We start from the raw sequence: 20,429 nt of genomic DNA, 5'->3' as shown, positions 1-20,429 counted from the left end.
AGACATAGTTGCAAACAGACAGAGCTGTGTAAACAAAATAAAGCAATGCCATGAGGTGAAAACAAAACCTTGGCTCAGGAAACATCTAGTGGTCAGATAGCTTAAACTTAGAGAGCTAAAAGAAGCATCACAGAAGAATGTACGCTTATGAGGGAAAGTGCAGGACATCATAATGGTTTGCCAGTGTCATGACCATGCCTTTAGCTGCAATGGTCCAATACTGTAGAATTCCATAATAAACCTCTCTGTCTCTCTTTTGTCTTTAAAACACTCCTGTTTGATGAAGTTTTTGGACACCTGCCTTAATACCTCCTAATATGGCCTAGTGTCTAATTTTGTTGCTCGTGCTCCAAGAAGAGCTTTTGGGACATTTATCACGTTAATGGCACCAAGTAGATGCACAGTGTTACTTCTAAAGAGGAATCTCACCAAACGCTTTACAGAATTTCAAGCCAGCTATATCAGTTAAATGCACTTCATTAAGTAAAATATTTACCCCCTCAAAAATTTTTGATATCTTATGAGACATAACCTAGGGCTTCAAAGTTCATACCTGTGAGCATATGAAGTAGGTGCGGAAGTAGGCCATTCAGCCCTCAAAGCTATTCAGCCATTCAGTAAGATCATTGTTGATCAGAGTAGGTTTGAAGTTTCACATTTACATCTGCTCCCAATACTGTTTGATTCACTTGCCTAACAAAAATCGATGGAACAAAACATCCTTAAAAATGTTAATGACTGCTCCCAGTACCTCTGTGGCAGAGTTCCAAAATTGCACAATCTGCTAAGCAGCTTTTTTTTTCACTGCAACGCCCTTTCCAAGCTTTCACTTCATGTAAAATATTTTTTATGTTGTATACTACTTATATTAGGTTTGTGATATTTGTATGCATTACACAATTTTGAATTGACCTCCGGTCTCTATTGATTGTACAGTGTGAAGTTTCATTTGTACCATCATAGAATCTTTTAACATAGCCAAACTATATTGGTAAAGATTGAGTGTTTCATTATCTATTAGTTTTGGAAACAGGTCTGTTCCCTGTGACTTGACGTGTCTATGAAACTACTGAATATTTCAACAACCCTCAAAATCTGCCTTGCTATGTGTTTAAATAAACATCTTGGAGCAGTGGGAGACCAGAATTGACAGAATTTGAAAATAAAGGAAATGAGGCAGAAGTTACAGCCTGAGACGTATAGCTTTAGGAGCTTTTTGCAGTAAGAGCAAAGTGAAATTCAGAAGGCAAGACTGGCTGAATGATCAACTATAGATAATGGAGGGGAAAGGTTCAAGGAGCTAGTGGTTATCTGGAGTCAGAAGAGTAAACTGTGACAGGGTTGAACTGTGATCATAGTTAATACTCAGTGCTGCGGCCAGGACTGGGTTGGAGGCTGAGGCTGAGGCTAGCATCCATGGGGATAAATAGTAATTCAATCCGTCAGGTTGGGATGTTGGACTAGAAATGCTGATGGCAGAACTGGGTTTGAAGGTGATTTCAAAGTGAAATGAAGAAATTTTAAATGATCCTCTCCAGGCACCTGAAAATAAAGAAACCCAGCAATGACAAAGATAATGGGCATTGAGGGGCACTGTAGAGAAATGTATACAAAGCACAAGGTATAATTTAGCTGATAAGTGTTGGTTTCAAGGTCCTGCAGTGAGATGGTCACTTCAAAATCCATAAAGATATTCGTAAAGACTTCAATCATTCATTACAATTCTTTCACTTATAAAAGGATATTTTTTTTGGTGTACTGTTCTCCACAATATTTGTTGTATCTCACCTGATGAACTAATGCTGGCTGGATTCCATGTATGTCTCTGTGTTGAAAATGTTTTTCAATTACACAATATAAGTTGCTGCCCTATCAATCCAAATACTTTACTTATCTAAGTGCCTTACATCACCTTCATAGGAAACTCCTTTCTTTCTGAAATTTAAATTTGGTTCAGAAGGTCAATAATCTCATGTGATAACAGAATATCATATAAAAACACCAAATATACCAATTTTCTGAAACTCTTGATGCAGAGGCTCAGCAGATGTCACTGTTGGTGCCATCTCTATAAAGGTAGGTAAATGCATTAAATTAGTTACTTTTAAACAGGCGTTAATTAAAAAGCTAGTTATGGCAACTATCTAAAGACAGCATTAACTTATTCTTTGATCAATGAAGACAGATCTATCTTTGGAATAATTGTATTTTACAAGGATTATTAGGTGTATGTGCTAAGCTTTGCTGTGCATTGCTGTAGATAGGTGAGGACAGAGTTGAGAATGTAGGATATCGACTATTTACTGGTGAGTGGACGGGTGAAATTCTCTGGATTTTTTTATTGCTGCAAGTTAAGCTTAATGGACTGAGGAATATCTTTGACAAATTGACAGGGAAAAATATCTGTGCCAGTTAGATGAAAACCCCAGAATTATTTCTGTCCGATTATGCACAAATAACGTAAAACCAAAGTTTTAGTGGTTAATGTTTATTTGACAAATAACTTAGCTACATGGAATCAATCAGATTCATTCATCTAAATCTAAACAGGAAGCTTTAGCACTTTACTGACATCCTCAGCTGTGAGTTACTAATGAATAGTGTGAGAAAAACTCCAAGTTAATACTGCAATGACTGAACATATCGTGGACCTTGAAGCCACACATGGAACCCAAATCCCAGTATTAGCACAATCATATTGCGAGCTCAGACAAACTGTAGGAAATCCAATTCAATCCAGCTCTGGCTGACACCAAAAACTGGATCAAACTCCCACAGACACACGTGATAACTTGAAAGAGCCTGAGCTAATTTTTCAGTTTGTGATGATGCAGAAAGTTTGATTACAACAAATAAGTGAACCTTAAAAAAAAGAAAAAAGATGCTATACTCCAGAATTCTATACCATGCTGAGATTTCTGATCTAGTGTAGCCAGCTGTTCAAACATATTTGATTTATTAGCTGAATCTTGCATTCTAAAACATGAATTTTCAAAATCTAAACTTAAACTTCTCAGTGGGACAAAGGAGATTGAACTGGAGATGAGATTCAACTGAAGTGACAAAAAAAAGATGCACAACAAGCAATGGCTTGATGATCATCAACCATCAAAACCTTTCACAGCTACTGCACCAACCAGTAGACTTAGAGCCATAGAGTCATAGAGATGTACAGCATGGAAACAGACCCTTCGGTCCAACTCATCCATGCTGTCCAGATATCCTAACCCAATCCTATCCCACCTGCGAGCACCCAGCTCATGTCCCTCCAAACCCTTCCTATTCATATATTCATCCAGATGCCTTTTAAATGTTGTAGTTTGTACTAGTCTCCACCACTTCTTCTCTCAGCCCATTCCATACATGCACCACCCTCTGCGTGAAAAAAATTGCCCCTTAGGTCTCTTTTAAATCTTTCCCCTCTCACCCTCAACCTATGCCCTCTAGGTCTGGACTCCCTCACCCCAGAGAAAAGACCCTATCATGCTTCTCATGATTTGATAAACCTCTACAAGGTCACCCCTCAGCCTCCGATGCTCCAGGGAAAACAGCCCCAGCCTATTCAACTTCTCCCTATAGTTCAAACCCTCCAACCCTGGCAACATCCTTGTAAATCTTTTCTGAACCCTTTCAAGTTTCACAACATCTTTCCGATAGGAAGGAGACCAGAATTGCATGCAATATTCCAACAGTGGCCTAACGAATGTCCTGTTCATCTGCAACATGACCTCTCAACTCTTGTATTCAATACTCTGACCAATAAAGGAAAGCATACCAAACATCTTCTTCATTATCCTATCTACTGGTGGAGAAAGTCAAAAATCACATAACACCAGGTAATAGTCCAACAGATTTATTTAAAATCATAAACTTTTGGAGCACTTCTCCTTCATCAAGTGAAGTGGACCAGTAGGTGAACCAATAGATTGTCATGGATGATATAAAGAAACCAATAGTCCTCCATCACTTCAACACCCATAAACTAATAGGCTACCAATAGACACAGAGTCAAAAGTGTGGTGCTGGTAAAACACTGCGGTCAGGCAGCATGCAAGGAGCAGGAGGATTGATGTTTCAAGCATAAGCTCTTCATCAGAAATGTGCTCCTGCTCCTGCTGCCTGACCTGCTGTGCTTTACCAGCGCCACACTTTTTATTCTGATCTCCAGCATCTGCAGTCCTCACTTTCACCTCCCAATGGACACAGGCCAAAGATTAATTTCCAAGGCTGGCACACATGTACCAAAAGACCACATTAGCCAGTAGGTTACCATGGCTGAGAAATACACCAGAGCAAATTGGTAAGGATCAGCTGGAAGATTTCCTTCTCAGATTAGACCATTGTTACCTCAGGCATTCTCTCCTCTTCTCAATACCTGAGACAGATATACTAGCCAGAATTTAACCTTCTCTCTCCTAGTATTTCACCAAGGTTTCAGATACATAAAATGCCAACACATTTCAAATTTTTTAGAATTTCTTTACCTGTTCCTTTAAAACATGGCATATACCTACTGTAGTTGTCAAGGGTTAGATTAGCACCTACCCACTTTCCAAATATTTAGCAACAACTTCAAAAACAAATAGTCCTAACTTCTAGAAGATTTTGAATCTTTGCATGATTTTATTCAATTTAAAGGCGAAACACAACAAACAAATGACTAAAGGGTAATGCAATGTTGGCCTTTATCTCAATTGGGCGTGAATGCAAATGTTGTGAGGATAATTAGAGGTGGACAATAAATGTCAGTGATGCCTGCATCCAAAAAACAAACTTTTGGCAAATTCTATAAAGCTCTAGTTAGATATTGTCTGGTGTACTACATTCATTTCTGAACAGCAAATCTCAGGAGGCACATAGACTCTGGAATGGCTGTTATACAGAATCACCTGAATGGCTAAAACTGTTATGTTGTTCGGACAGGTTGCACGCACTCAATGTGTATGCCTTCTACTAATACGTATAGTAGAATAAGGAAGCTATAACAGAGGTACTTCGGCTGATAAATTTATTTGAAAGGGTATATAGAGAGGAATTATTCACTTTGGTTGATTGATTTGCTTATTATGACCATCTTTTTTGAACTGATGGAGCCCAATCCCTGTGACATGGATAGAACATTTTTCTTCCAGAATGGTGCCCATATGGTTCCTGGGAATGTCCATCGCTGGATTTCTCCTTACTGAGATCATTGGGGTTCCAGCAGGTAAGTGACTGAGTTCAGTGCAGAAGCTTTAAAAGCAGATTGTCTTTGCTAATTTTTGTTTCTGTAAAGGTAAATAAATAAAATGATTGCAGTCAATGAGGAAATGTGTTTTAAGAATTCAAAATGGCAACTTACAAAAGACTCCTTTGCAAAATTATGAGAAAATGTGTGCTTGGAAAGTTAGTTTTGAACAGAAAGCAAAAAGATAAATTTGCATCACTCGAATTCAATGATGGATGGGTGGATAAATCGAGTGACATTTGCTGTGAAACAAAGTTGCAGAGTTGCCAGAGCATGCAATGGGGAGTGATTCTGAAGATCATTTAATTTTTAAAATGTCCAAATTTTAAAAGTTATGTAAAGTACAGATCTGGAGGCATGAACAAGGCAACAGAATTAATTTTGGAAGGTTTAAGCAAACTGATGGCAAAGGTAGCAATGGTTTCTATATTGTGGTGTGTCAACTTCCAGGAGTCCTGGGTGTTCAGTCAGGACAGATTGAACCGTCTGCTCTACAATGGGGAGACAAAGCATAGACTGAGTGACCGCTTCACAGAACACATTCATTGTCTCTGCAAAAAAGACCGAGAGCTTCCAGTTGCCTGTCACTTCAACACACCATCGTGTACCCCTGGCCTACACCTCTGTCTCAGGCTTGTTGCAGTGGTCCAGTAAAGCTCAGTGCAAGCTGGAAGAACAGCACCTTATTTCCCATTTGGGAACTCCAAAGCCTTCTAGCCTCAATATTGAGTTCAACAATTTTAGAGCTTGAGGCACCTTCTCCCTTGTCCTTACCCTAACCCCGACACACCAGACCTTGTTATCAGATGGTCTGCTATTACACACTATCCATTGTTAGACACTAATTGTCCCTATTAGCAGAAATGCATTTTCCTAGGCTGACCATTACCCACTCCTTTGTCTTTCCAATTGTTCTTCTCTCTCTTTGGGCTCGGTCTCAACCTATCGTATATTCCTTATCCTTTCCCCTCCCCTATCTTCTGCATTATAAAAAAACTTTACTGGCCACCATCAGGTCTGAAAAAGGGTCACTGGATCTGTAACATTAACTGTGATTTCTCTCCACAGATGCTGGGACCTGCTGAGATTTTCCAGCAATTTCTGTTTTTGAACTGCGAAGGAATTGATGTAAATTCTATTCATTGTCAGGGAATGTCTGGAAAGGTAAAGAAATTTGATTTTGTGGAAGCAAGGAAGGGAGAGAAAGTAAAGCAAAATAAACTACTCTAATTAGACGTTCCTAACATCAAAAAATCTAAGCTAATACTAGGGACATTTAGACCATCAGATCCACATATGAAGGAGAATAACTATCTCACTAAAACATAAGGCATTTCAAATACAAGGGTTGTTTTAATAGGACATTTGAATTGCTGAAATATAAATTGGAACAACTCAAATGGTTCAAAGTATATGGATCTAATGCACGATTCAAATCTGACCTTAGACACACTCGACTATTGGTGACTATTCTTTCAGTTGTCTCAGCTCAAACTAGTCACATTATATTCTCCCTCAGTCTCTCTGCCTTATTACCCCTCTCACTACTTCAAACATACCTCTTTAATAAATTTTAATCACTGTCCTCATTTTGACTTCTTTGACTCAGTGTCGGTTTTTATCTGATTGTATCACAGGGTACAGTTTCCTATTGCAATGATTCTCTATCAGTGTAAGTTGCTTCGTGACCCAGTGTTTAATGGAAGCCCTGAGGAGTAGCGCATACTTCAGTTCCTTGTAAAATAATGAGCGTGATTATCAGGAGGAAATTTGAGTATTATTTTAGCAGTGATAGCCCTAAGAACAGGGGAGGAAGCATGCCTTCAGAAGGGGAAAATACTAGCTGATCAACTTTCTTGATATCTTTGAGGAAGTGAAAGTAATTTTGAATGAATTGAGAAATTAGGTTGAATTGTGGGGAAAGATGTGGGAATTCACAAAGCCTACATGTTGCAATCATTACTATCTCAACTATTTTAAAATAAACATGAGCCAGATTGCCCTGTAACAAAAACTCAGAGACCAATGGAAAATTACTCGAGGCACTTACCAAAATTAAGTCAAAATGACATTACCAGGGGTGGTGATGTATCCCCGCCACACCAGTCTGATAACTATTTCTAATGTAAATCAGTGGCTTGGTTTTAGAAGCCAATGTAATTTGGTCAGATTTACAGATAATATTAAAGCAGGGACAAGTGAACCAATGTGAGCCTTCAAAAAACTACAGAATGAGTTAAATTACATGCAAATCAATAATAGTGACAAATGAGGTTTAATGCAACTATGTAATGTATTTAAATGAATCTATAATAAATGTAAAAATTACATATAGGAACTAAATTGGCAAACATTTACTTCATGAATGTCATTAATGTAGGTAGTAATTAAATTATTGGAGACTGAGGAATAACAATAGATTCATTACACAACATGCCCATCCAAATCAGGGGAAGCAATGGCTAGTGGTATTACCACTAGACCAGTAATCAAGGTAATGTCTTGGTGACCCAGGTTCAAATCCAGCCATGGTAGATGGTGGAATTTGAATATGATAAAAATCTGAAATTATAAGTCTAATGATGATGAAGAGTCTATTGTTGATTTTTACTTTGGAAAATCTCACCTGGTTCCTGAATGTCCTTTAGAGAAGGAAACTGCCATCCTCACCTGGTCTGGCGTATATGTGACTCCAGACTAACAATATGGTTGACTCTTACCTGCCCTCTGAGCAACTAGGAGTAGTTAATGGATGCTGGCCAAGCTAGCGATGCCCTTATCCTGCAAAGGATTAATAAAAAAAAAATCAGAGCAGTAAACCATGGAGGATGGCGAAGTACAATATAGTGTGGGGTAGATTTTTATTTTAATTGTTTAGCCAGTAATCTGGGAGGTTGGATTAAATGTGATTTTCAAATTATCATGTCATCTTATATTTTGTCAAAGATGTTCTGGTCGGAATATATTTCAAGTAGCTGAAAAATAAACTCTCATATAAAAAGGAGGCGTTGAGAGTGTTAAAAGCATCTTGATGCTTCTTAGAGTCATAGAGTTTTTATAGCACATAAAGTGGCCCTTTGTATCTATACCAGTCATCCAATATCCATTTATTCCCATTTTCCAACACTTGGCCCATTGCCTTGTTTGCTACAGCATTTAAGTCTTGATATAAAGAGTTCTTCAATGTCTTGAGGGTTCCTGTCTCTACCACCATTTAAGGCAGTGAGTTCTAGATACTACCGCCTTCTTTTAGTTTAGTCTCTCGTGGCATATGGGTGTCACTGGCTGGGCAAGCATTTATTGCCTTCCTTCATTGCCCTTGAGAGCTGCCTTCCAAACACTGATACAGCACTGAATGTTGAGGTACAAACAAATCTATTTATTAAAAAGTTAACACAGCACATCCACCACTCATTGGAAATGTCACATTTGAAAATGTCACAGAGATGCTTGCTTTGCTGGAGGGGAAGAGAGGGACAAGCCGCTGCAGATGATTCTCTGACTATGACAATAAGTAAGTCTGCTTTATCTGACCCCTCAACTGACAAAGCATCTTATTTCCAAACATCATGTCTCTTCAATGACCTTGAAAGTATTAAGCGTGATTCCTTTTCTTCAAATTCCCTCTAAAGCTCTGATTTCTTACCTCTAAAACTGTGCCCCTTTGTATATAACTCCACTATTAAGGGGAAAATTTCTCCCTATCTACCCTCTCTTTGCCTGTCATAGAGTCACCGAGCACAGAAACAGACCCTTCAGTCAAACTCATCATGAATAATAATAACACCACAATTAGAAATCCCCTCAGATTTCTCTGCTTTAAGGAAAAGAACCCAAAAATATCTAGTCTCTCCCTTCATAGCAGAATGGCTCCAGCCCGTACAATATCCTGATGAGTCTCCTATGGGAGTGGTGAGAACGTGGGCGAGGGGGCTGCCGGGTGGGTCCCTTTTCCTGTTAAATGCTTACCTTGTGAATCAGCGGAGCAAAGGTTGTACAGAAGTGGACATGAACACAGGGATTGCTCGGTACATGAGTTCGAGCTGTGGCTGAACCTGAGACACTGCATGTGTAGTGTCTCCCACCTATCTTCCTCCTCTAACCAAAAAATAAAGACTGTATGTGCAGGGTTGGTAAGGTAAGGCTTTTTGAAAATGTATTCAATTCTCTTAGCAATTTAGAGCAGAGGGGATGTATGCTAGGGCAGTTACATGCTCCTTTTGCAGGATGTGGGAGGTAAGGGTCACCACTGGTGCTTCTTCTGACTTAATCCGCGAGAAGTGCACCCACCTCCAGCTCCTCACAGACCGCATTAGGGAACGGGAGCTGGAGCTGGATGAACTTTAGATCATTCGGGAGGCTGAGGGGGTGATAGAGAGGTGTTAAATAGAGAGGCAGCCACACCTAAGTTACAGGATAAAGGTAGCTGAGTGCCCATCAGGAGAGGGAAAGGAAATAAGCAGACAGTGCAGGGACCTCTTATGGCCATCCCACTCAACAATAAGGAGACCGTTTTGGATACGGTTTTGGGTGGGGGGGGGGGGGGGTGACATACCAGGGGAAAGCCACAGCGGCCAGGAGTCTGGCACTGAGTCTGGCTCTGTCACTCAGAAGGGAAGGGGGGCAATAGGAGAGTGATAATGAGAGGGGATTCAATTGATAGACGAATAGACAAGAGTTTTTGGGATCTTAAAATGAGACTCCCGGATGGTATGTTGCCTCTCGGGTGCCAGGATCAAGGATGTCTCGGACCGAGTCTGCAAGATTCTTAAGGTGGGGGAGAGCAGCTAGAGGTCATGGCACACATCAATACTAATGACATAGCTAGGAAAAGGGATGAGAACCTGAAAAGTGAGTATAAGGATTTAGGTTAGAAGCTAAAAGGCAGGACGAACAGAATAGAAATCTCAGGATTGCTACTAGTGCCACGGGATAGTAAGGCTAGGAACAGAGAGTGAGTGCAGATGTGGCTGCAGAGCTAGTGTAGGAGGGAGGGAGGGCTTCAGATATGTTGACCATTGGGTTACCTCTGGCGAAGGTGAGACCGGTACAAGAAGGATGGGTTGCCTTGAACTGGAGGGGCACCAATATCCTGGGCAGGTGATTTGTTAGAACTCTTCAGGAGGGTTTAAATTAGTTTGGCGGGTGGTGGGAATTGGAGCTACGGATCTGAGGATGGAGCAGCTGGCAAACAGCCAGATACAGCATGCAGAGAGTCTCTGAGGAAGGATAGACAGTTGATAGGGCAAAGTTGCAATCAGTGTGATGGATTCAAGTGTGTCTACTCTAACACAAGAAGTATCAGGAATAAGGCTGATGAACTTAGAGCATGGATCATAACTTGGAGCTACAATATTGTGGCCATTACGGAGACTTGGATATCATAGGGGCAGCGATGGTTGTTTTTGTTCCGGGGTTTGTATGTTTCAAAAGGATTGGGGGGAGGTTAAAGAGGAAAGGGAGGGGGAGTGGCATTGCTAATCAGGGCTAGTATAGCAGTTGCGGAATGGGAGGTCATCGAGGAGGGTTTGTCTACAGAGTCAGTATGGGTGGAAGTCAGAAACAGGAAAGTAGTAGCCACCTTTTTGGGAATTATCTACTTAACTCCCAATAGCAACAGAGGCATGGAGGAGCAGATTGGGAGGCAGATTTTGGAAAGGTGCAGGAGTAACAGGGTTGTTGCCATGGGTGACTTTCCCTAATATTGATTGGACCCTCTTTAGTTCAAATAATTTGGATGGAGCAATTTTTTTCAGGTGTGTCCAGGAAGGATTCCTGACTCAATATGTCGACAGGCCAACTAGAGAGGAGGCCATATTGGGTTTGGTGCTGGATATTGCATCAGGCCAGGTGTCAAATCTCTCAGTGGGAGAGCATTTCGGTGATTGTCATCACAACTCTCTGACCTTTACTATTGTCATGGAGATGGATAGGAGCAAATGGGTATATAGTATTTAATTGGGGGAGGGGGAATTACAATGCTATTAAGTAGGAACTGCGGCATCTAAACTGAGGACAGATGATCTCAGGAAAATGTACAATAGAAATTTGGAAGTTGCTGAGGGAGCACTTGCTGATACTGCTGGATAGGTTTGTCCAACTGAGGCAAGGAAGGGATGGTAGGGTGAAGGAAATTTGGGTGACAAGGGATGTGGAACGTCTAGTCAAGAGGAAGAAGGAAGCTTACTGAAAGTTGAGGAGGCAAGGATCAGATAGGGTTGTACAGGGTTACAAGGTAGCCAGGAAGGAACTGAAGAATAGACTTAGGAGCGCTAGAAGGGGGCGTTAAAAAGCTTTAGCAGGTAGGATTAAGGAAAACTCTAAGGCATTCCAAACTTAGAGTCATAGATTCGTAGAGATGTAAAGCACAGAAGCAGACCATTCAGTCCAACTCATCCATGCCAACCAGATGCCGTAACCTAATCTAGTCCCATTTGCCAGCACTTGGCCCGCATCCTGCTAAACCCTTCCTATTCATATACCCATCAGATGCCTTTTCATAGAATAGAATCACAGAATCCCGAAAGTGTGAAACAGGCCTTTCAGCCCAACAAGTCCACACCGACAATCCAAAACGTATACCACCCAAACCCATTCCCCATTACTCTACATTTACCCCTGATTAATGCATTTAACTTATACATCCCTGAACACTATGGGCAATTTAGCATGGCTAATTCCACCTGACCTGCACATCTTTGGATTGTGGGAAGAAACCCACACAGACACGGGGAGAATGTGCAAACTCCACACAGACAGTCACCCGAGGCTGGAATCGACCCCGGTCCTAGGCACTGTGAGGCAACAATACTAACCACTGAGCCACCATGCTGCCCCATTAACAGTATTTAAATGTTTTTAAATACTTACAAATGTATTTAAATACTTTTAAATGCTGTAAATGTATCAGCCTCCAGCCACCACTACCTCCTCTGGCAGCTCAGTCCATGCACACACCACCCTCTGTGTGAAAACGTTGCCCCTTTTGTCCCTTTTATATCTTTCCCGTCTCACCCTAAACTATGCCCTCCAGTTCTGGACTCCCCCACCCTATGGAAAAGACCTTGGCTGTTTATCCGATCAATGCCCCTCAAAATTTTCTAAGGTCACCCCTCAGCCTCCAATGCTCCAGGGAAACAGCTCCAGCCTATTCAGCCTCTCCCTATAACTCAAATCCTCCAACCCTGGCAACTTCCTTATAAATCTTTTCTGAACCTATTCAAGTTTCACAACATCCTTCCTGTAGGAAGGAGACCAGAATTGCACGCAATATTCCAAAAGTGGCATAACCAATGTTCTGTACAGTCGCAACATGACCTCAATGCTCTGACCAATAAAGGAAAGCATACTAAATGTGTTCTTCACTATCCTATCTACCTGTGCCTCTACTTTCAAGAAACTGTGAACCTGCACTCCAAGGTCTCTTTGTTCAGCAACACTCCCTAGGACCTTACCATTAAGTGTATAAGTCCTGCTCTGATTTGCTTTTCCAAAATGCAGCACCTCACATTTATCTAAACTAAACTCCATCTGCCACTTCTCAGCCCATTGGCCCATCTGGTCAAGATCCCATTGGAATCTGAGGTACCTTTTTTGTTGTCTACTGCACCTCTAAGTTTGATGTCATCTGCAAACTTACTAACTATACCTCTTATGTTCCCATCCAAATCATTTATATAAATGGCAAAAAGCAGTGGACCTAGCACCAATTCTTGTGCCACACCACTGGTCACAGGCCTCCAATCTGAAAAACAACCCTCCACCACCACCCTCTGTCTTCTACCTTTGAGCCAGTTCTGTATCCAAATGGCTAGTTCTCCTTGTATTCCATGAGATCTAACCTTGCTAATCAGTCTCCCATGGGGAACCTTGTTGAACACCTGACTGAAGTCCATATAGATCACTTCGACAGCTCTGCCCTCATCAATCCTCTTCGTTACTTCTTCAAAAAACTCAACCAAGTTCGTGAGACATGATTTCCCTCATGTTAGGAATAAGAGAATGGCCACAGTGAGGGTAGAGTCGATCAGGGATAGTGGAGGAAACTCATGCCTGCAGTCAGAGGAGGTAGGGAAGGTGATTACTGAATACTTTGCTTCAGTATTCACTACTGAGAGGGACCTTGTCATTTGTGAGGACAGCATGAAACAAACTGATATGCTCGAAAAGGTTCATATTAAGAAGGAGGATGTGCTGAAAATTTTGAAAAACATAAGGGTAGATAGTCCCCTGGGCCAAATTGGATATAGTCAAGATGAGAGTGGTGCTGGAAAAGCGCAACAGGTCAGACAGCATCCGAGGAGCAGGAAAATTGGTGCTTCGGACAAAAGCCCCTGATGAAGGGCTTTTGCCTGAAACACTGATTTTCCTTCTCCTGCGATGCTGCCTGACCTGCTGTGCTTTTCCAGCACCATTCTAATCTTGAGTCTAATCTCCAGCATCTGCAGCACCCACTTCTGCCCAGATGGGAATATACCCTAGGTTATTACAAGTGAGGGAAGAGATTGCTGCATATTTGGCAATAATCTTTGCATCCTCACTGCCTACTGGAGTAGTGCCAGATGATTGGAGGGTGGCAAATGTTATTCCCTTGGTCAAGAAATGGGGATAATCCTGGGAATTATAGACCACTCAATCTTACATCCGTGGTTAGAGACAGAAAAAACTGCAGAAGCTGGAATCCAAATCTCCCTCTGTGGAGCTCTTCTCCTGCCTTCAACCTTCCTCCTCCACTTGGTCATCCCCTGTCGTCCTTCTACCCCCCCCAGATGTCTTTGTTGCTGACTGCTGATGTGACATCGACCGCCTCAATTTCTCCACTCCCCTCGTCCACTCCTACCTCACCCCTCCGAACGTGCAGTGCTCCACTCTCTCCGCACCAATCCCCAGTTCACCATCAAACCTGTTGATAAAGGCGGTGGTAGTCTGAAGAATGGATGTCTATGTCACAGAAGCGAAATGCTAACTCTCCGACACCACATCCTACCTCCACCTTGCCTACGACACATCAGGCCAAAATCATTCACACTGTCTGTGCCCTCATTGTCTCCAGTGATCTCCCCTCCACTGCCACCAAGCTCATAGTCCCCTAGGCCCAAATTGTCCGGTTCCACCTGCTCCCCAAGATCCACAAACCCAATTACCCTGGCCAACCCACTGTCTCGGCATGCTTCCAACCCACCGCACTTATCTGTTCCCACCTCGTCTCCATCTTCTTCCCATTGGTTCAGGCACCTCCAATCTACAACACCAACAATGCCCTCCATCTCTTCAGCAACTTCCAGTTCCCCGGCCCCAAGCACTTTCTCTTCACCATGGATGTGCAGTCCTTATACCCCACAAGGATGGCCTCCAGGCTCTCCACTTTTTCTCCTCCAACACACCTATCCAATCCCCCTCCTCTGCCTCGCTGAATTGGTTCTCACCCTCAATAACTTTTCCTGTAACTCCTCCCATTTCCTCCCATTGGAGTTGGCCATAGGCACTCGATGGGCCCCAGCTACACCTGTTTCTTTGTCGGATACGTCAACCAGTCCATCTTTAGTACCTGAATGGGCACTGTGCTCCAGCTCTTCTGCCGTTATACTGATGACTGCATCGGCGCAGCATCCTGCACCCAGGCTGAACTGGAGCAGTTCAACAACTTCATCCACAACTTCCACCCCCCTGCCCCCCCTCAAATTCACTTAGTCCATCTCAGACACCTCTCTCCCCTTTCTTGACCTCTCCGGCGACATTGTCCAGACGGACGTTTACTACAGAGAGAAAATGAGGTCTGCAGATGCTGGAGATCAGAGATGGAAATGTGTTGCTGGAGAAGCGCAGCAGGTCAGGCAGCATCTAGGGAACAGGAGAATCGACGTTTCGGGCATTAGCCCTTCTTCAGGACGTTTACTACAAACCTATAGACTCTCATAACTACCTGGACAAGACCTCCTCCCACCTAGTATCCTGCAAGAACTCCATCCTGTTCTCCCTATTCCTCTGCCTTCACCCCATCTGCTCAGACGAGGAGACATTCCATCCCAAACATCGCAGATGTCACAATTTTTGAACAACGCGCTTTTCCTCCCTCTGTCATCCCGACAGCTTTTCAATGCACCACCTCCATTCCTCGGTCCATTTCTCTAACCCCACCCCCATTCCAAATGCAATAAGGATAGAGTCCCTTTTGTCCTCACCTGGCAGCCCATCAGTGTCTGCATCCACCGCATCATCCTTAAATACTTCTGCCAACTCCAAGTAGACCCCACCACCAAGAACATCTTCCCCTCCCCACCCCTCTCTGCCCTTCACAAGGACTGTTTCCTTTTGACAGTCCTTGGTTTGCGCCACCTTCTCTACCAAACCACCCCCCCACCCCCACCCCTGCACCGCCAGGTACATTCCCCTACAATTGAAAAAGATGCAAAACCTGCTTGTAGACCACTCTCCCTCACTTTCATCCAGGGCCCCAAACAGTCCTTCTAGATGAGACAGAGGTTCACCTGTCTCTCCTCCAACCTAGTTTACTGCATCAGGTACTCCGGATGTGGTCTTTCTTACATCGGGAAGACTGAATGTAAACTTAGGGAATGGTTTGCCGAGTATCATAGCTGGGCCTGCAGGTGCTAAACGACCTCCTAGTCACCACCCATTTTAATTCCCCTTCCCATTCCCTTTCAAACATAACCATCCTTAGCCTTCCCCATTGCCACAATGAACCACACTGCAAATTGGAGGTAACACCTCATCTTCCCCCAGGCAGCCTACAGCCAAGAGGACACAATACTGAGTTGTCCAATTTCAAATAATTTCCCTTCTCTTTCGCCGACTCCCTTACCAGCCCCTCCTCCTCCCTTCCATTGCTCCCTGCCACCAACCGGATTCAGTCATCCCACTGACCAACCAGATCATGCCCTCTACCTGTTTTCACTTATCCCACTTCACCACCCTGCCCCTGCCACACCCTTTATCTGCAGCTCCCCCTACACCCACTCCAGTCCTGAAGAAGGGGTACACCTGAAACATGGATTTCTGCACCTGGCTGATGCTGCCTATCTTGCTGTGTTCTTCCAGCCTCCTGCTTGTCTACTTACATCTGTGGTGGGCAAACTATTGGAGAGGATTCTGAGAGACAGGATTTACGATTACTTGGAAAACCATAATTTGATTAGAGATAGTCAGCATGGCTTTATGGGGGGGGCAGATCATGCCTCATAAGCCTTACTAAATTATTTGAGGATGTGACAAAACACATTGATGATATGTTGGCTAGTTTGATCTTAGAGCAGGATGTAAGGTCTGCACAACATGAAAGGCCAAATGGCCTCTACTGTGCTATACTGTTCTATGTTCTATGTGCTTCAAGGTAGGCGTCTTTGGAAGAGACGTCGCAGTAATGTTTTCAGCTACTAGAAGAAAGTGAGGACTGCAGAGTGCTGGACAGTCAGAGTCAGAAAGTCAAGAATTCATCAGAAGGACAGTGGGTGGCATGGTGGTCAGCACTGCTGCCTCACAGTGCCAGAGACCTGGGTTCAATTCCCACCTCAGGCGACTGACTGTGTGGAGTCCCTAACACTAAATTGCCCGTAGTGTTAGGTGAAGGGGTAAATATAAGGGTATGGGTGGGTGGCGGGTCGGTGTGGACTTGTTGGGCCGAACGGCTTGTTTCCACACTGTAAGCAATCTAATCAGCCCTGATGAAGGGCTTATGCCCGAAACATCATTTCGCCTGCTCCTCAGATGCTGCCTGACCTGCTGTCCCTTCCAGCGCAACACTTTTCGACTCTGAGGTTTCAACATCGGCAGTCTCACTTTCGATGAAGAAAATTGCCTATTCAGAGGGCCAGTGTGGATATGATGGATTGAATAGCCTCTTTCTGTACTGGAGACAGAGAGTTAAGCTGGAAATCGTACAGCAGGTCAAGCAGCATCAGAGGAGGATGTTTCAGGTCGGAGTCTTTCATCAGGACTGTACATCCTTCTGTACTGTGTTACTACATGGGGTAAACTCTCCTGCTTAATTTAAAACCAGCAATACAGAAAAGATTTATCCTGTGCAGTATTCTGTAAATAGTTGAGCAACCAAGAACTATTTAAAGTAAAACTTAACAGCTTTATTTCATTAAAGTATAACAGCCAATAATTAACTAACAACTATGTACAAGTCCTTACCCTAACCTATCTTTTACCTTACCTTCTATAATACTAATCCGATAAAACTTCCAATTGAGATTTACAAAACAACACCTTCTTGTCTCTCAGGCTTTCGGTTCTTCTATTTGAATCTTCCTGTGTTGTCTTTTCTTCCTCTCAGGATTCTGCTTCACAGGTTACTGATCGTAAAAGGTACTTTTAAAAGAGCTATTTTTCAGGCAGTCTTTTACCCACTGGAACTTAGCAGTTCTCCTCCCAACTCTTTAATTTTTCCCTGGTCTATACCCCAGCGCATCGGATTGTGACATTGGCTTTTAAGATTGTCAATTCAAACTTGATTAGAAATTGATATTTTTTGGGGGGATTAGTTTAAACTGATTGGCCTAATTCAAATCTTTTTTTTGATGTTTCTGGGCATCCAGCTACTCCAGTAGCTGGAGCACATGTCACATTGTGTCTTATTGAGAACACTTGATGCTGTCACTGCTAGCTTTTAATCCTCTTAAAAGGTATAGTTCACCCACATCTTCGTAACAATTCTGTGATTCTGCATACCCATGCACAACATTAGGGAAGGAATTCCAGGACTTGACCTCATGATAGTGAAGGAATGGTAATATAATTCCAAGTCAGGACGCTGTGTACTTTTGAGAGAAGCTTGTCAATTGCAGTTTTCCCACGTATCTGTTACCTCTGTTCTATTAGATGGTAGAGATTGCGTCTCTTTGGAAGGTGTTATTGAATAAACATTAATGAATCGTTACAGTGCATCTTGTAGATGTCTCATACTGCAGCCACATTGCACTAGTGAAGAGAATAAATGCTTAGACAATTGATGGGGTAACAATGAAGTGAGGTGCTTTATCCTGAAATACGTTGAACTTCATGAGTGCTGTTATTTCTGACTTGAAAAGCCAACATCCAAGATACTGGCCACAGTGGCTATGCAAATTACATTTTTGACCGATGGTGGCTGCCCATCCCCACCACCACTCCATACACCCCTCCCCGTTCAACCCCTAGCATGTTGACTGTTGGGTGTTCAGTGATCTTAAGGTCACTCAATGTCAAACGGAAGTGTTTAGACTCTCCTTCATTGGAAATGGTAACTTTCTGACACTTATGAGAAAAACAGACATGCTTCTTGCCTCCTAACAGCCCAAGTCTGAACGTTGCCCAGCTCTTGCTTCTTGTGAGTACAGAATACTTCTTTCTGTAAGGAGCTGTGAATGGTGCTAAATATTATGTATTATCATCAATAAATGTCCCAATCTCTGAGTTTAATAAGATAGAAAGGCCGTTAATGAAGCAGCTAACGGTGGTTTGGCCTAAGACACTAAATCGAAGGACTCTGTATCTATGTTCTGGGACAAAGGTGATTAACTAGCAATAAGCACCACCTTCGTGTTTTGTGCTGGCATGACCCTACCCCATCAAGAGATTTGTCCCAATTCCCATTGACTTCAATTTGCTGAAAACTCTTTGATGTCACACTTACTCGGTTGCTGCCTTGATGTCAGGGGCAGTTACTCCCAACCTCTGGAATCCAGCTACTTTGTTCATATTGGACCAAGACAGTGAAGATGTCTGGAGCTGAGTTGATTCTGGCAGAACACAATCTGGATATTAGTGAGCAGTTTCTTAGTGGCTGAATATTGGGGTGGGGGTGGAGGTTCAGTTGCATTGAAAATAATGGATAAAGTTGAAAGGAGGGATAGTTCAGAGGAGGTTTTTAAAGTTTCCAGAACAAGTAATAGGACAGAGAGTAGGGAAAGATTCAGGAATATAACTTCACGTACAAAAGATGAAGAGACAACTATGAGAAGTGGCTTGTCTATGTTGGATTGAGGGAATTGTACTTAACTGCATATTTTTCATGAAACAAAGTAAATGGGCTTGTAGTGCAGATTGAGATGAGCAGATAGGATGTTGTGGGTATCACAGAGATGTGTCTGCAGAAGAATCAAGGCTGGGAATTAAATATCCAAGGATACACGTCCTACTGAAAGGATGGGCAGATGGACAGAGGGGGCAGGGTTGCCTTGATTGGAAGAAATAAGATAAAATCAATAGAAAGAAGTGATATAGAGTCAGAAAACGTAGAATCTGTGTGGGTAGAGTTGAGGAAACGCAAAGGGAAGAAGACTCTGATGGGAGTTGTTCAGCAGTGGTCAGGATTTCTACAAGAAAATAGACCAGGAAATAGAAAAAAAAATGGAAGAAAGGAACTATAATAATAATCATGGGGACTTCAAGATGCAACTGGACTGGGATCTCAAGAAAAAGAATTCGAGAAATGTCTGCAAGGTGTTTTTTTGGAGCAGTTTGCAGTAGAAGCCAGTAGGGAACAGGCAATTCTGGATTTGGTGAAGGGTAATGAGGCAGACTTGATTTGGGCCTTAAGTTGAAGTAACCCCAGGAGGCAGTGGCTATAATATGATAGAATTCACCCTGCAGTTTGAGAGGAGAAGCTGGACTCAGATGTAACTCCAAGTGAAGGTAACAACAAAGACACAAGGGAAAATCCTGGCTGGAGTTGATTGGAAGGGAACATAACAGGAAAGACAGTAGAACTAAACGGGGAGGACAAGGTAAGCATGACTGATAAGGGAAGCCAGGGACAGCAGTTCAGCAAAAGAAAAACATACAATGTGGTGAAGATTACTGGGAAGCCAGAAGATTAGACAGAATGGCCTTGTGTCTGGGAAATCATGTCTCACAAACTTGAGTTTTTTGAGGAAGTAACAAAGAGGATTGGTGAGGGCAGAATGGTAGATGTGATCTATATGGACTTCAGTAAGGCGTTCGACAAGGTTCCCCACAGGAGACTGATTAGCAAGGTTAGATCTCACGGAATACAGGGAGAACTAACCATTTGGTTACAGAACTGGCTTAAAGGTAGAAGACAGAGGGTGGTGGTGGAGGGTTGTTTTTCAGACTGGAGGCCTGTGACCAGTGGAGTGCCACAAAGACTGGTGCTGGGTCCATTACTTTTCATCATTTATATACATAATTTGGATGTGAGCATAAGAGATGTAGTTCGTCAGTTTGCAGATGACACCAA

The 20,429-nt window shown here is 42.7% G+C and overlaps 1 protein-coding gene and 1 long non-coding RNA gene across 3 annotated transcripts in view; one reads left to right on the top strand and one right to left on the bottom strand.

The window, feature by feature from the left end:
• The window catches only part of LOC148141882 (uncharacterized), a 118,453-nt gene extending 117,781 nt beyond the window's left edge, over positions 1 to 672 (bottom strand). For both annotated transcript variants that reach the window (XR_015752363.1, XR_015752362.1), the window contains exon 1: positions 554 to 672. This is a non-coding gene — a long non-coding RNA (uncharacterized LOC148141882). The remainder of the gene's footprint in view (positions 1 to 553) is intronic.
• Positions 673 to 2,006: 1,334 nt separating this feature from the next.
• Positions 2,007 to 20,429, top strand: part of LOC122564094 (eosinophil peroxidase-like) — a 99,262-nt gene continuing 80,839 nt past the window's right edge. The window contains exons 1-2 of the mRNA XM_043718655.2: positions 2,007 to 2,076; positions 5,133 to 5,206. Coding sequence (XP_043574590.1) covers positions 5,134 to 5,206 — 73 coding nt within the window. The 5' untranslated portion in view covers positions 2,007 to 2,076; position 5,133. The remainder of the gene's footprint in view (positions 2,077 to 5,132; positions 5,207 to 20,429) is intronic.

Source organism: Chiloscyllium plagiosum, unplaced genomic scaffold (genome assembly GCF_037043375.1).
Source record: "Chiloscyllium plagiosum isolate Xiang-an unplaced genomic scaffold, Cpla_swu_hap1 HiC_scaffold_31, whole genome shotgun sequence".
NCBI classification, from domain to species: Eukaryota; Metazoa; Chordata; class Chondrichthyes; order Orectolobiformes; family Hemiscylliidae; genus Chiloscyllium; species Chiloscyllium plagiosum.
The sequence above is the reverse complement of the archived record's forward strand: the minus strand, read 5'-3'. Positions and strand labels throughout refer to the sequence as shown.